The sequence below is a fragment of the Mytilus edulis genome, chromosome 7 (genome assembly GCF_963676685.1).
Source record: "Mytilus edulis chromosome 7, xbMytEdul2.2, whole genome shotgun sequence".
Taxonomy (NCBI): domain Eukaryota; kingdom Metazoa; phylum Mollusca; class Bivalvia; order Mytilida; family Mytilidae; genus Mytilus; species Mytilus edulis.
Window position 1 is genome coordinate 16,066,016 of NC_092350.1, and position 17,657 is coordinate 16,083,672.

A 17,657-nucleotide genomic window follows, 5' to 3' on the forward strand; every position below is an offset into this window, starting at 1 on the left:
GGAAATTCGTGTGTATTTTAGTATAGACGCCATCAAATTAGCTATCGAGATTTCCTCCGAATACAACCGCCGTTTATACAACCCGATATGTAGCCTTTTCAATAGTCGTCTGGCGCGAAAAGGACGATAACTCAATTTAAGAATTTAATATTTTTGGAGACGGTCAATTTCCGGAATTCCATGCTTGATCATCCCGATTTTTTCTTTGGTCGTTGACAACAGAATTATTGCTGCATTCTTTGACAATAAGGTATATTTAACAAGGCAGTATCAATGAATTATCGTGGTATCAATATATGTTAGAAATGTTAGATACCTGAATTATTTGTAATTTTGGCAAGGACAATTCATCACGTCCCCTGAAAACATGATTTTGTAAAATATCACTTATCGGCATCTCCGGGCGGCAAGCCAGATTAATTTCCTGATAATCTTTACTACAGCATTCTGATTGTTATTAATTGCTACATATTACCGCTTTTTTGTAAATCGATGTTTGTTTACATTATCAACAAATGTGAGTACCATTATAGGTCGAGTTGTCATTCGTGGTGTATAGTTTGTTCCAAACCATTGTTTGTTTCTGGTACAGGTTGGCAGTTGTTTATCAACAATAAAGTTGTTGCAACATAAACACATGCTATTTTCAGTGTGTATGTGTGTTTTTTCTTTCTTTCTAATTAGTTATGATTGTTTATAAAAAGAAATGTTTTTAAATTCATTTAGAAGACAGGATTGTCATGTAATTGTTATTTTCCTTGTCTAAAAATAGAAATTGCGTGTTTCTATATTTAACGATTTGCATGACACTATTTAGTACATATTTGTTAAATAATATAGCTATTGCTGTTTTGAATTCATTGTTAAAGAGAATTATATATTTTCTAAAATTCAATATTTGCATCGTTGCTTATCATTTATAACCTTTGTTGAAAGACTTAATCATTTTAGATAAGTTGTTTGAAAATATTGTTGCTGTATAGCCAGTCAAGGTCGTTAAAAACTTCCATATATATATATTGGTTACAAACTTCCTTCTGTTGTTTGATTGAAAGCAATCAATGACGCTTTTCAAGGACTGCCAACGCTAATACCGTATATGGTTGGTAACAACATTGAATGATTGAGATGTTTATGAACTGACAGTCAGTCCGACCATGGGCAGCTGTGCTCTGCCGGATGCGTGCTCAATTATTGGAGTCATTCAATGCTACATTTCTCTACTTTAGGTCTACATAATAAAAATTGTACTTATTGAAAAAAAATATATATTGTTTTCATTTATTTTATTTAGATAGCGCTATCACATTCGACATCCATCGTATTTTTATTTATCAGTTGTCAAATTAGACCAATCTGTGGTCTGCATCCCCTGCATAATTGATCCTTTTACATACATGTCAGACCCCACTCCTTTATTTCTTTAATGGCGTTCAGTTTTTTGGTGGACACAGGGAATTGATCCCCAGTTCCCTCCCCAAACTCCTACTTCACTCCATATTCTGTTCCTCTGCACTCTTATTTTTTCATCAACAAGAATTATCCCTGTTTTATCAAACTTTTCTCACGATTAAGACCACTCTGCCTCAAGCTTTCATCCATCAAATTCTCATTTCTAGTCCTCTTATTCCACAGTTCCCATAATTCTGTCCAACCTCTTTAAAGTGTCCCAATGACTCGCACCCATTAACAACCCATCATTCGACAAATTATATTAAACAACCTGATTTGTCTCCTATATGCAAAAATTACGAGTCAGGTTTTTTTACTTTAATATAAATGGCAATTTTTTTCACACATCTCGTTTTTGAACTCCCATGCGTTTTTGTTACTATCAACTATATGGCATCAATGCACACAATTCAAACGATCTTTTTACAATACCACAAAAATCGCATAGCAAATACATTCTCAGGATTTTTAATAAAGTTTACTTTGCGAGCACAAAGTGAGAAATTAATTATAAAACAATTTGGTAAAGCAACATAAATATCTAAAAGATGTTTTAAAAATAGACTATAGTGGATGAGCTACCCCTTCGTGTAACAAGATTTATCTCTCCTGGGATTTAAACACATTGAGATTGAGATTGAATTGTTTCCCTTTGATAACAACCAGTTCCAAAGCAAGATTATTTGTTTGATGATTTTTAATTGATTAACAATATTTTGACAAAGGAAAAGGATAATACTTTCAATTTCGAGGTCTCACAAAGGCTTTTTCACCTTCTATTCTAATTTTACATTAAAAACCCAAATTTAGATGAAAAGGCTACGATATGAACATAAACATGAATAGATTGCTGCCTCATGCGATTTGATTGTTATAGGTCCGTTTTATTTCATGTTATTGTTAGAAAATAAGTTAATCAACGCGAGGACGTTGAGTAATCAACAATAAATCCATAATTAATGCGTTACCTGTATGCGAATGATTTGTTTGGGGGTTGAATCAGTCAACGAAGTGGTTCACCTTTGTTTGACTATCAATGTTGACATTATTTTCCATTTAATCTCTAGCTATTTGGTTGAATTGAGGGTCACATGAACACAAATTTAAAGTGGTCGAATTATTCATTTGCAACTAATTAATTCATTAGCGATATTTCGTTGCTTGGTTTGACAAAATTGAACCAAATTGGCTGCTAAAAACTAATTATTATTTCATTATTTCACTTTTAATTATGATTGAACCAAACAAAATCATATTCTATTGGTTTTTTTCTTATCTCGTACGTAGATAGTGACCCTTTAATATTATCAATGATTGATATATGTTTCAAATAATAACATGAGTGTAGAAAACTGGCAAAGAAATGGCAAAAGTGCTCTGGAAGGTGCACGGGTTTATTTTTTACTAACATTTCGAAAGGAAGCTTTGATGTCAAATTTAACAAAATCCTTTTCTCTTGACGGTACACTCTCGCGTATATAAGCACTATACCATAAATTGTCACTTCTATTTAACCCGAGATGTCTTGTGCTGAAACAGGGTAGGATTCTGTTTTGACATATCATTTTACGTGATAAAATCCGAATAAAATTTCATAGTGAAGAAATTGATCTAAAGTTAATTGAATTCCATTTACACAGTGGTCTGGTGTAAGTTAATGTAAATATGATCGTCTTTTTGTCCTGCCATTTCTGACGAAATAGACACGCATAGTGTATTCTGATATCTCATTGACTTTGTGTTCTATTTCAAAACAGAAATAAAATTAATTAATTGATAAAATTCAAATAAAACACATTCAAGAATATAGACGATACACTTGAAGTGACAAGCCACACTGGATAGAAAAAAATTAATTGCAGTTTAGAAAACAGATAAGAATTACATAACTAAATTATGTGTTTCATTCTGATAATTGTTCGGCAACAAATCAAGTTAAACAATATACATTACCAAACAGAGCATTGGGGTTTTACGGGGTTTTCCTGTGAGAGAAAAATAGAGGAAAAAAATCCGCAGGTTTTGTGTTCATAATCATGTTGATTTGAAACTAATTTAAACTTTATTGACAAAACTTTTGAGAATACTACTGTTGTTGACACTTTTTAAAGAAACAGCCATTTCTATAGATGTGTTATCGTCCTGAATAGTTGCCACTGGACGATAAGTCAATAGTAATCAATCAATATAAATAAAGATGTTTTTCTTTCAATTATTATTTATATCAACATGATTAATGTTATGGCTACAAGTTTTCTCTGTTTTCGTAGTAATACATTTCCTAGTTTCTTTGGTCGGTACAAGTAAAATTTGTGTAATTGGTTGTACAACTAGTGAGTGAACACCACTTGTTTCTTTCTAGGGAATGGTGGCACTAACCCTTCTGAGTGTTATAACATTATATCTTCATCTTACAGACGCATTAGATTGTGAGTATACCTTTATCTATTTGTACATTTAATTGAAATTTATAATAAGTAACATTATTTGTATTGGTTTTTTGGAGTTTTTTTTATTTCTATATTTGAATATAAAAACTTGACTAATACAAATTAGTATTTCCTGGTAATTTTTTATGATTGCTACATAAATGATACATAACTATCATATCTGTAGTTTACAGCCGTTCATGTTGAACAATAGTAAAATAATTTTAAAATTCGTCTTTCTAAGAAATTTTCATAAAAGAAAGACAAAACTTGAAAGTGCATTAACATAACATTTAAGTAAAAATGTAATATTATGTATACATGTAGGACCTAGCGGTGCGATGGGGACGCTGCAGTGCGATTGTCACGCTGAAGTGCGATTGTCCACGCCGACGTACGATGGTCCGTACGCTGAAGTCCGATGGTTTAGCATGACGCTTGAATATTGTGACGTTTGCAAATATAACATGGATTCGAAGGCAGGATGAAAGGGTTGTAGATGAAGGTTTCGTGCTAACTGAGGAAAGGGATAGAAAAAGAAATTAACGACCATTTCAAGTCCCGAAGATTTTACCATTGCATGTGGACGCAATTCATGGCGCATGAAAATAAACTCATCATAGAGACCGGGATCTCGCGTTTCGTCTAAAAAAGCCTCATCAGTGACGCTCGAATCAAAAAATGTTTCAAAGGCCAAAAAGAGTACAAAAGATAAACTTGATCAGCAAATGGGCGAACCAGTGTTCGGAGTTATGCCGCAAATTTGTGCACTATAAATAAAGTATATTTATCTTTACATTAAATTTGATTTAAGTAAGCGTCACATGATTTCATGTGGACAACTTTATACAAAAAAAATGCTAGTATTAGCAATTTTTTATTATATCAAGTTGATATAATGTTGTTTAATTTCCGAGATAAATCCTGATTTGTTATGACACAGCCGCTCTAGTCTTAGTTTATTGTGGCTTCTGTGATAATTGTGTACAACATGTAAGGCCGAAATTAACATGACTGGCCTCCACGTGTACTTTTCCATTTATCATCCTCAACTAAGTTGAACACCATATTTTCTGAACCCTACTTATGCATGCTAAGAGGAAAATTGGCATATTTGAAATTATATTAAAAAACATCATATTTTTTTATTTGACCTGAACAGAAGTTAAAAAATTTACCAAATACGAGGCTAGCAAACAACGGTTGTCAAATCTAAGGAAACCACTGACAAAAATATATTTTGAATCCAAGATTTTCCGAGTACCTTATTGTGTTATTTCCTAATATAATGACTTTAATTCAAAGCGGCGAAAAAATGACAAAAAATGTTAGTGCATTGCGTTAAAAAAATCTTACTCTCACAATTACCACACTCCCTCTCCCTTATAGAAGTTACATAGTTGCTCTTTTGATGATGCTATTTCATTTAAACATCTCTTGTCTATTTCTATACTCAATGTCACAGACATACCATCGCACGTTAGCGTAACCACAATCGAACTTTGGAGTAGCAAAGCTAACGTCATAATGTCACCATCGCACTTCAGCGTGTTAACGACGCACTTCAGCGTGTTAACGACGCACTTCAACGTGAACATCGCACTATAGCGTGGACCATTGCAGTTAGGAGTACCAACTCGGAAACACGGCCCCATATACCATGAGAACAAAAACTGTTTGAAACCCGGACACTCTAGTTTCCCTCAGTTTTTGAGCTTGTGGTCCGAATTTGTTTCAATTAAATCGATTTATGACTTTTGAGTAGCGGTATACTACTGTTGCCTTTCATTAGTATATTAATATAGTTTTTATTCTTGTTTCACCTATGATATGGGGTCATATTCCTGGTAAGTACCCTATATATAATTAACATTTTTAGATACACGCCATCTGTGTCGATACCATTACCATTATACAGCTGTGTCATGGGCATCAGCTAGAGAAATATGTGAAAGGACCAACAGAACTTTACTGATCATTGATAGTTCAACCGAAATGATGAACATATCGGATACTATAATGCCGCATGTTGAATCCGTTAAACCAGACGGTTATTCAATCAGGTATTTAGTTCAATAATAAATTGAATGTTCACTTAAAATACATAACATATACATACTTTATATTCCATGTGTAACCTACGACGTCACATGTTTCAAATTTAGTTATTTCCAGACCTAACCTTTAGAGATAAATTAAAGTTCACAAAATATATGTCCTTCTCCCTACTACTTTGGTTGGCCGTTCAGCTATTTCTGAAATTTACTGGTTTGAACCATGCAACATTATTTATTTTACTTTCAAATATATTTATGATATCACTGTCGAACCCATATTTCAGTCAATACTTGCATCTCATAAATCCCAGCGAACCTGAAACTAAGGATACTACTGATACCAAAATGACTGCTTCATACATTGATGTTTTCCTCAATATTGACAAAGATGGATGACTTCACACTTAAATCTATGACAAACGGGATAATATTAAATTCCAAATTATCAACTTCCAATTTCTCAGCAGTAACATACCCGCCGCTTCATCGTATGTTGTTTACATATCTCAGTTGATACGTTATGCTCGGGGATTTTCACACTAAACTGACTTCATATACGGGAGTGTGCTCCCTCCTCAGAAACTAATCCAACAGAGATATTGGGAGTAAATTTTATAGACACCATCACGAATTGGTTGATATACATGGGCGGCTCCGGGATTTTGGAAAGGGGGCGATGTTTTTAACTTTTGACGAGCATAGCGAGGCGAAAATGTTTTAGGACCTTTTTTGGTTGGATATTTTCGATGCTGTATTCTCCCTATTATTGTCTATCATTAAATGATACTAGTAGTATGGATCCAAAGCTATGGTCTGATAAATTTGATGTGCATGGGACTTATCATTAAAAAAAAAAGACATGTTAAATTCTCGCAGGTTTGTTGCAAGTAATAAGTTTATCATAACCTCACAAATTTCGTGTTGTAAACAAGATATACACCGGGCTATATGATTAAATTTAAAATACGACAATCACGAGACAAACAAGCAATTTTTATCCAAATGTTTGGTTGATATATTTCATCTAACAAAATTAAGGGAAGTGAGGGTTTTCCAATCAACCCAAGGCTAATAATGAGTCTGAAATGACAACGAAGTTATGATTGACGGCCGACAAATTGAGACATAAAGGCCACACCCAGCAGGCAGGTTGTAGTCTGGTCTTGAAAAAAGTATTCAATATATCAGTTCGGCGAAACAGATATGACGGCCAGACATGCAAACTCTTGCCACAAAATAAAATATGCCCGTTTTTATTTATCATGTTCATTGGATGCTTAATAATTCTGTAGGAAATTTTCGTTTCTAATAGAAAAAATGTGGAAAAGATCAGATTTTTGTTTTAAATCCAAATACGACCAGAATTTTTGTTTAAGGCAAAAATCAGAGTCAATTTTTTTCTCTCCAATATCTAAGACTGTCTCCTCAAATCATACATTAGACTTAAAATGTATGTAGAGCTTATACTGACTGGGGATCATTATCCAGCTATGTTATTTTAAAATAGGCTGGGGCGTTTGGGGTTAAACATGTTTTCGTAGGTGTTTAATATTGATGTGGAACTTTTTTGTCATGAGATTGTAATACTCTATATATATTGAGTATTTCTTTCTGTTTGGTGGAATAATGAAATAGAAGTCAATACGTTCTTGCTCAATCATGTGTCGCTTTGAAGGTGTCATGATTATCATCTTCAGCAAAAGAATTGTATTACTGTAATTTGAATATTAAAATGACTGAGAGACGATTTGTTCGATGCACTTGTCAGCTCCACCATAGCGAATCACAGACACATGACTTTGATAATCAGTAGATTCCAGCGAAAAATATCTTTATAATTATAGAATTGTCGCATACAAATAAAATAAAGAGTAGACGGGAAATGGCAAAGTTCACGAAGTCTAGTTTGATTAATCATTTTACAAAAACAAAAAAAAGTCCGAGCAAAAGGGGGCGTACGCCCTCTACGCCCCCTCTGAATCCGCCACTGACGTTTATATTATATACGTTGTGTCTGTGTCTTAACTAACTTTTAACATTTTGACTACGTCTTAGATTGTGGTTTAACATCTATTTCGTCTGCTAATTAAGTACCGAATTTGACATATTCCCGAATACATTTCTGTCCCCATCACCGAATGTATATTTGCATTTCTATACGACATGTTTCGGTATTATGTACATCTAACATTCATGTATTTATTTTTGAAGTTTCTATTATTGATTCAATTGTATAATGTGTTATATCTTAACGTTTGTAGTCAAAATAATTATAAAATTGCCGTTCAATACCATCATTGTCATGAGAATAGTTTCGTCTGGTTTTGTGAAAATAATTGTATAAAGTCGAAATTACAAGTAAGTGAGTCACTGTTTGTGGTGTATGTTTATCATTCCATGTAATATGTGAAATAGTGATTTAATTGAGAAAATAAAGTCGGTAGTGCAATGAAGCAAAACACTTATGTAACCCTGAAGTCAAACTATTTGTTTCTACTTTCTGTTGGCTGCTTCAATTTGGCTGCACCACTTTACTGGATTGATATCACCAAAAAGATGCAAGTTTTTTTTTTTTATATTCATAGATATGTTTCAATTCAGCATAAACTTTTAATCAAACAAAAAAAGGAGTCCAGGAATCCATGTTTTAACCGAAACTGAGTTGTTTTACAAGACTGCTACCTGTACCAAGTCAGGAATAAGAAAGCTGTTTTTAAACAGTTCGTTTCTATGTATGCTGGCGGGTTTTTTTTTGTTGCACTGCAGTGATCTTTTTATTCCTTTGATTTCCTTTTTTTGATTTTGCAACCCAAATGTGTGCTAACATCTCATCATTATATATCCAAGTGAACTTGAAATTCGGGATAATACCGAATGTAGGTCTGTTTTGTACTTGCTTACCCTTCCGGAACACCCGGAATCATCCCCAGGTTTTTTTGTGGGTTTCTTGTTGCCCAGTCTATTGTCTTGTGTTTTGTGTACTATTGTTTTTTTTATTGGTCTTTTTTTCTTTTTTAGCCACGGTGTTGTCTGTTAATTTTTGACATATATGAGTTTGAGTGTGCATCTGATTTATTTCACTCCCTTTTAAATAGATTTAAATGCATGTTTATATGTATGCCAAATAGACTGAGCATACAAAGTCTTGTTACCACTTTTGGTAACAATTATCCTAAAAAAAAAAAGAATTTCATGATGTTGTATTAATATTCATGTTTTGGAAACTGACCACGTATGTATTTTGTACATTGCTAACCTCGGAACCTTTTGATATCTATGGTTCGCTTATGTCAACGAATATATACAAGGACCAAAGAGTTTTGGAGTTTGAGAGGAGTGTCATAATGATTAGGTTGGTTTTTTTGACAATTAAACCGACATTCTATAAGAAAAAGATGTGATATAAGATGAAAACCGTTACAAATATTGTGTATATTGTTTAAAGATTTACATGTTTATCTATGTCACTGTTTCAGTGAAATATTGTGGATTGGACTTCATCAAGAAATAAATCCAGTTCGTTTACTACGGGATACATGTGATGAGTATACTATTTCTAATCTGTGGTCGACGTCACCTGGAAACTCAGAAGGTTGTGTGATATTTAACCATACATACACAATGTTCTCTATACAGGCATGTTCTAATACAGAATCATTCATATGTGAAGATATGTCAAATGGTAAGGATATGCAAATGTGATCTCCGGGAAATGACATATGTTTATCTTCGCAGATAAAGGCGAAAGCAGTTCTATTAAACACTCGACTCTGTCCATTTGAAGGATCTGGGTTTGATTACTTTAGTCGAAGTATCTTTTTTTATTTCTAGGTAACGTAAGGTCCCTTCTCAAGTGGCAAAATCAAAAGCTAGAATACATCAAACAAATGGATTACAACTGTGACATTTCTGACTTGATAAGGCATCTTCTAGTGTAGAAAATCGTGGATCAAACTAGATTTTATAGGTAGCTTAACCTCTCATTTGTATGACAGTCGAAAAGTAATGAGTTCATTTTAAGTTTGCTGCCTGATAATGTTGATTGTATCGAGTCTTAAGCAGTGAAATCATTTTTTTGCCTGAAGTTTAACAATTTTTTTACCTCAATAAAAAGTAATGTACAAGTGACATCTTTGTCAAATTTACCTAGGCTATATTTCAAAGAAATGATTTGATATTTGTTCCAGCTTCATACACTAATAAAACTAACTAAATAAACTCATCATAGATACCAGGACTAAATTTAGTAGACGCGCGTTTCGTCTACAAAAGACTCATCAGTGACGCTCGAATCCAATTATTTGTTTTAGTGACATTTTTTTATAATAAAAACAGTATATAATACAGTGAAATATAAAAATATAACCAACACATATCGACCCTTTTGCTTATGAGTCACTTTAAACATTAAATTCAATGGAAAGACGAACAAAATGAATCTATTTGGCTTTTTAACTATTTTGATTTGAGCGTCACTGATGAGTCTTATGTAGACGAAACGCGCGTCTGGCTTATAAAATTATAATCCTGATACTTTTGATAACTATTATCGAGAGAAAAAATCCATAAGGGGGAGCAAGTTCAGCATCCGCCATGAACCCATTTCCTGTTTGTCGATAATTTGAAATTTTACAGCATTCATTGCACAATGAATATTTAGAGTCAAATGTTTGTCTTCAATGAAAGAAATGATCACCTTAACAGTCTGTATGCATCAATGCAGGTCCAGACCCGGCTTTAGTCTTGTTTTGCTTTCAATTTGACATATTGTTCAATACTTTACATGTAAATCAAGGATCGATTAAACAAATGTCAACGAATATGATACTAATCTGAGCTTAAATGAATTCCTATATGTTATATACTAATTACTTAAATGTTTTAGAACACTTTTACATGTTTGTTCCCTGCGAAATGTCCAATGTTTATATTAGACTGAATAACGCTTTTTTTCGATTTAGAATCTGGTGATTGTTTTGACGAGGTCTCGATTGAATTAACAGATAGAACGTTTGGAATAGGGTCTGACGATGCTACAGATACTACCAATTCGTTAGAAGAATGTGCAAAATTGTGTAATGATGATGGCACGTGTGCAGCATTTCAACACAAATCGGCAAATTCAGTGATTGAATGTTACAGGCACTTATATGATATAACTAAAAAGCTACGTCTCCAGAGAACACCTCAGGATATTTTCATAAAAAGTATGTTTTCAAATATTCATATCGGTGTTGATGCAGCCTTATCTTAGCACACCTTTGATAGACAATATGTTTCAGACTTTTTTCCTATCTTATTTACTTGATGTGATAGAGTGACTGATAAAACGCAATTACTTGCCACTATTTTACCGATTTTAATAATAAATACTATTGAATATGTGGTATCATTATAAACAAAGATGTGAGAGTTTTTGTAGAGTTAGTAAACATGTGCTTCACATGTCATTATAAATGTACACACTATAAACCCAACGACAAAGTTAAATAAAAGACATATTGATATCAAAATATATCAATTATTAACATGCATATGACTATGCGGTATTGGCTTTGCTCATTGTTGAAGGCCGTACGGTGACCCATAGATGTTTATTACTGTGTCATTTAGTATCTTGTGGAGAGTTGTCTCATTGGCAATCATAACACATCTTATTTTTTATATATAAGTATGTTACAGCGAGGATACTTGAATAGTTACTGGTTTGCCTATATTTACTAGAACTGAAAGTCTGTTCGAAAAAGTTTGGTTGAGTTATACTTTATCAAAGCTTGTTGTTTATTTTTTTACGGCGGTATTATACTGTTGACTTTATTTACAGGATTAATGTTTCTTATGGGTTTTTTTTTGTAAACTTGCTAGTCTTTTTTTCGTTCTGTCATATGACCATGATATTGTCTGGTTTTTTGGTTACATGTTGGCCTTTGGTTATCTTCCACTTTGTTCTCAGTGATATGTTTGTATCTAGTTACTTTTCTTACATCTTGCCTTATTGAAACGTTTAATTTTATATGATTTAAGCAAAAATTAATAAATTACATCAGTTTGTGAATTTAAACACACAAATACACGTCAAAATGGATTGAAGACCCATCGGTGGCCTTCGGATGTTGTCTGCTCTTTGGTTTGGTTGTTGTCTCTTTGACACATTCCCTATTTTCATTCACAATTTTTATGAAGTTCAAGAATATTTATTTGAGTTATTCTAATTATTTATTCATTTAGCCTAAAATATTCTAACGGACTATAACCTAAGCACATTATTCAATAACCTAATTAAAAATGACATAACTTTGCGAGTTACGAGATATCAATACCGAGTTTTATTTGGCATAAACATAAAAGAATCACGCTGGTATCTTGTAAAGTTTAGCTTTGTAGTAATGGTAGATAAACTCATCATATATACCAGGATTCAAATTTTGTATTTAACGACAAATGCGCATTTTGTCTACAAAAGACTCATCAGTGACAGTCGAATAAAAAAAGGCCAAATAAGGTTCTAGGTTGAAGACCATTGAAAACTAAACATTCGTAAATGTTTAGCCAAATACACATTCTCTTTATGGAAGTGAGTAAATTTAAATGGTATATCCATTTGTATTAAGGAAGGCATTCAATTTATAAATCTTCAATGTGTTAATTTTCTTACCTCTTTTTATAAGTGCCATACACGACTCTGTGACGTCAGATACACATGACCTCACCCGGCTGTACAATTTTCAACTGCACACATCATCGAAGTAATTCATTTTTATCTTAGCTTAATGTAGTTTATTGTACAGCGAATACAGATTAAAGAAGACAAAAAAGAATTTGCTTCAAATTGTCTTTAAAACTTTTTGTTTTAATTCCGGAAGGTTAATGTTCTATTTGGTAAAATCTTTTTGAATTTAAACACAATGGTTTTCACCACCATATCAGTATTTCTGATAATCGCTACATGTTGAAGTAATAAAACTGTTATAATTGTCCTTCTTTATTTGGCTTATATTTCAGATATATTCACATTATATGACAACACTTCATCCATCACATCGGAAATATCAAACTATTATTGCCCAATGTATTCGTCGTCTGTTAGTCCAACGTCATCATCGTTATACAGCAGCGATATAACAACATCAACATTAAGTGAAACTTCACATATTGCAGTCTACAGTTCGGATCCGACAATGATATCAACTGAATTACTCAGCAGTCAAAGTATGCATGCCTCAAGTATAATATATATTTTTGAATAAGCAATTGAAATGACTTCACCTTTTTCCCCGTTTACTGCTTGTAAATGTAGATTTAAAAGAAATATATTGTTGAAGGCCGTACGATGACCTATAGTTGTTAATTTCTGTGTCATTTGGTCTCCTGTGGAGAGTTGTCTCCGTGGCAATCATTCCACATCTTCTTTTTTTATATATGTAATGCATTTGAAATAAATGAAACAATGTATACGTTTTAAACTAAATATTTACACTCAAACCGATTGTAGGTACTTTTTTTTTTTACTAACTTATAATTATTATTGTTACACTTTTTTTGTCACGCGAAAGGTAGATATGTTGAGGTTGAGTTTGAACTGAACCGTTAGCTCGTCAATAACTTAAACATAGATGTATATGTTTGAAAGGACATACCTCGTATTATCAAACATGTTTAGTTAAAATTCTGATAAAATATTAAAAAAAAATGAAAATCCGCAACAAGAGGTGCTTACAAGTAGACTGATTTTTGTTATAATTTAGTTTGGGTATGTGAAGTTATGGTATATCAAATTGAAACTTTGAACGTCATTTGATGTAAACTAAAAATTATAATAATAATCATTATGCCAAAATCCAAATTTTGCACCTTGCTTACATAGATTTTTTTTAATTCGTGTATATATTTGCTTGAAATTGATCAATGGATTGGGTTTTGTTTAAACTGTTATTGGGGTCACACAGTGAAAGTTGTAATTGTAAATTAATAAACCATAATAATGGGGAAAAAACTAACATACATGTTTCGTAACTCAAGTCATCAGGTAGGAAATGTTACATTGATGTTATTTTAAAACCCTTCAAAGTATATGAATCAGCCTTACATTTTCCTGGCATTGCCTATTGATACATTAAAAAATTATAAAGACATTGTCCATACGTTGTTTTGGCAGGTTTCGTTTACTTATATAAAAAAAAAAGATCAAAGCAATGTAGATACAATCTATCCTTATATGTCTGCTCCACTAATCAAAGAAATTATTCCAACTCGTGATCTGACAGGAAATTTCAAAACAAATTTATATTTCAGCTGCCACATCCAGCAGTGGAGTAATGACGTCATCGAATGTTGTGAGTGGGACATCTTCGTCTACATGCTACTGTCCATGTTCTGCTTCAGTTGCAAGCAGTTCTATAACAACAGAAGAATTACAAGCAAAAATAGATAAAATACAGACAGAGCTAACAGTTGACAAAAAAGAGACGTCATCGTATAAAAGAAGATTAACGAGCGCCCCCGATAACCGTGTTTCAGCTCAAAGCATTGGATATGTTGGTGTAGTGATATTGACGATTGTGATAGGACTACTTATTGTAATTGACATTCCTACGCTTGCTAAGGACACACGAAACTTTTTTAAAAGGTGTTGTTCTTTGTGCAAAGGCAAATGATAAACTATTCATTTGGAAACAATTGGGTTTTTTCTACGACCAGTTTTGGCCAGAAAAATAAATACACCTTATTATGACCAACAAATGTTCAAAATTCGGTAGGGTGTCGTTTCTATCCTCTGTCAGGTTAAACCAAGAAGTGAAAATTGGTATTTGCTACTTCTGGACTAAACAGGCTGCATTAAAAAGACTGGTCGACTCGTAGTCAGTTTACTGTTTACGGAAAGAGTGATATGTCTTCCTGTGAACTGTGACCTTCACAACTAACATGTTAAACATTTGGTTCAGAATGTCGGTCTAATACATAACAGGGTTTATATTCATAAACGGTTAATATGGTGTGTTATGATTGGTGTATAGTATTTGCCACTGGGCGTTATAAACCGATATATGATCATCATCAATGGTTAGGATTTGAATCAATACGAGCGTCGTTCATTGGTAGTTATGTAGTATTTTAAAATTATTCAAAATAAACTCAAAACATTCATAAAGTATTTTAAAGAAAAAGGAGACTTCAGAAAGATAAAATGAAAAGTGGTGTACGGTGAAAACTTAATGGTAAATTTCCTATGAATTACTGTGCTCCGTTGCTCTTTTGGTTTAAACTCATTCTAGTTTCTCAAACATTGGAACTCTAAATTTCACTTTGTTTCTTTACTGATAAATATTATTTTATTTTTTTCGTTTATAAAAGTATTCAATTTCCCAAGATGCCATGATTTTTTGACGATTTCCAAAAGAATGCATGAAGAGAAAGATTGTAACTTAGATTTGTCATTACACGTTGAATTTCATTTATTGGGATTTAGAAAAGCATGTTAGTCGTTCTTATTTGATAACAAAAAAAAGTTGTTTATTTTGAATAAGAATAAATCTATGGTATTTATCTTACTTAATGACCACACGCTTATTATAAACTCTATAAATTATAATACAACTTTACAAATTTTGTGCGTCCTAAACGCTTTTCTGAATTGACCATTTACAGGAACGCCCGATCCAAACATTTAAAAGCCGGGGATGTATAGATACGAATAAACGTTTGGAGCTATATAACCAATAAACAAAATGAGAACAGAAGATCTCCGTTTCATTTACAAACCTGAGACGCTCGAAAAGGGACATTAAATGCATAGTCAAATTCATAAAAGGTCAATATTGGCCAAGTCAGTGGAACTTCAGTTTCTTATTGATATCAATATTTTAAAATAGTATGATTTAAACTATTTGAAAACAAAACCCGGACTTTTCAACTGATGATATACTCGACGACACATTGCTTTTAATTGAAAACAACAACATATAAATTTCGTACTTCCGAAGTAGGACTTTTATATGTTTGACTTGTAAATCAAATTAGCAAACTTTTATCTTCATACTTTGTTTAAATGTATGTACTTCATTTAAGGGGAAAAAGATGCAATTGCATTTTTATAACATTAACGCATGCCGTCGCGTATATCTAGAAATTATAAGATTATGTGTTTCCTGAACAGTTCATCAATGATATATACACCATTTGACTTATTGTTATACCCTGTATTTAAAAAATGTATATGACATGTTATGCTTATGTAACAACATATTCATCACAAGTTTCTCTCGAAATTCATGTCAAATAAATATTGAAATGCTCTAGTTTTTATTGATACTTTATACAGGAACAGCGTGCGATCTTATGTCATATAGTTTTATCAAGTTTGGCTTATATGAGTTTTCCTAAGAAAATAGTTTGATGAACTATAATAAATGAGTCTTACAATTATAAACATTGCTTAAACGTATACTAACGGTTCAGGTCACTAAACCATAAATAACAATCGGTGTATATAATATGGTAGAAAGTACAAATGTATGTGTGTACACCACACATGTATACAAATACACTTAAGACGCGCAGCACGATATAAGTATAACAATTCACCGGTTGACAACAGTAACTTTAACTTCACGTTAAAATGCAAACATGTTTGGGTGCATAATTCAAAAAATAGAAATTATTCAATTACTTTTGATTGTTTTAATGTTTTTTGGGTTTTTGTTATTTATTTTTCAATAGGATGAAGCTTGGAATAAAAGAACATTTATATATATCATTTTTTTTTAAATCCAACATGATGTTTTTTCCTATATGTTTTTTCAAGGTTTTGGCTTTGAAATGCTGATTCGTGCCGTCACAAAAACAGCAAAGAAATGGACCGATAAACTTAAATAGTTACACGATCATTGGATCACTAAAATGTTCATTTCAAAATTTCGAAAAACCTGTCATATTATAATGACGGAAAAGGGCGTTTTATAATTATTTTCTAAAGCTGAACCTAAAAAGACACTTAAGTAATTTTCAATCATATATTCAAAACCCCATCTATAAATACTAATGTTGACTGGTACTTCTGAAATACAATCTTTAATATAGTTGGAATCTGACGAATCTCTCATTTAATTATGTATAACTGGCAATTGATTCCAGGATCTGCTTACCCTTCCGGAGCACCTGAGATCACCCCTAATTTTTGGTGGGGTTCGTGTTACTTATTCTTTTTTATGTTGTGTCATGTGTACTTCATGTATTGTTTGTCTGTTTGTGTTTTAGCCATGGCGTTGTCAGTTTATTTTCGATTTATGAGTTTGACTGATCCTCTGGTATCTTTCGTCCCTTTTCTTTAAATACAAAACATCTCCAATTTCGACAAGGGGTGTTTTCCTTGTAGAGGTTCATTGTAAAATCGTGTTTCATTGTTATATCGTGAGTTTAAAATTTGATATAATTGTATAAACTACTTGTCGTATTGTTGTACATGTCTAGAAAACATCAGAAAAATACCGTTTAGTATGATAAACATGACATTTTTAAAGTATATCAAAAATTGGAATAAAAAATAAAATCATGAATTAAAAACAATCAAATGATATATGATCTAGTTGCTCACTTGCACTATGGCTAAGACATAGCTCATTACATTAAAATAAAGATTGCACCTCTGTAAATATGGACAATACAATTTCAAATAGGAACTCCTTTTATGGATAAAAATGTACCAAGTTAACTGCAAAGTTTC

General features: G+C 32.4%; 1 protein-coding gene across 2 annotated transcripts in view; it reads left to right on the forward strand.

Annotated features, from left to right (window-relative positions):
• The window catches only part of LOC139480849 (uncharacterized), a 94,201-nt gene extending 78,920 nt beyond the window's left edge, over positions 1-15,281 (forward strand). For both annotated transcript variants that reach the window (XM_071263750.1, XM_071263749.1), the window contains exons 2-7: positions 3,815-3,881; positions 5,761-5,944; positions 9,415-9,620; positions 10,900-11,145; positions 12,941-13,147; positions 14,231-15,281. In XM_071263750.1, coding sequence (XP_071119851.1) covers positions 3,815-3,881; positions 5,761-5,944; positions 9,415-9,620; positions 10,900-11,145; positions 12,941-13,147; positions 14,231-14,592 — 1,272 coding nt within the window. In that variant the 3' untranslated portion in view covers positions 14,593-15,281. The remainder of the gene's footprint in view (positions 1-3,814; positions 3,882-5,760; positions 5,945-9,414; positions 9,621-10,899; positions 11,146-12,940; positions 13,148-14,230) is intronic.
• Positions 15,282-17,657: the final 2,376 nt, after the last annotated feature.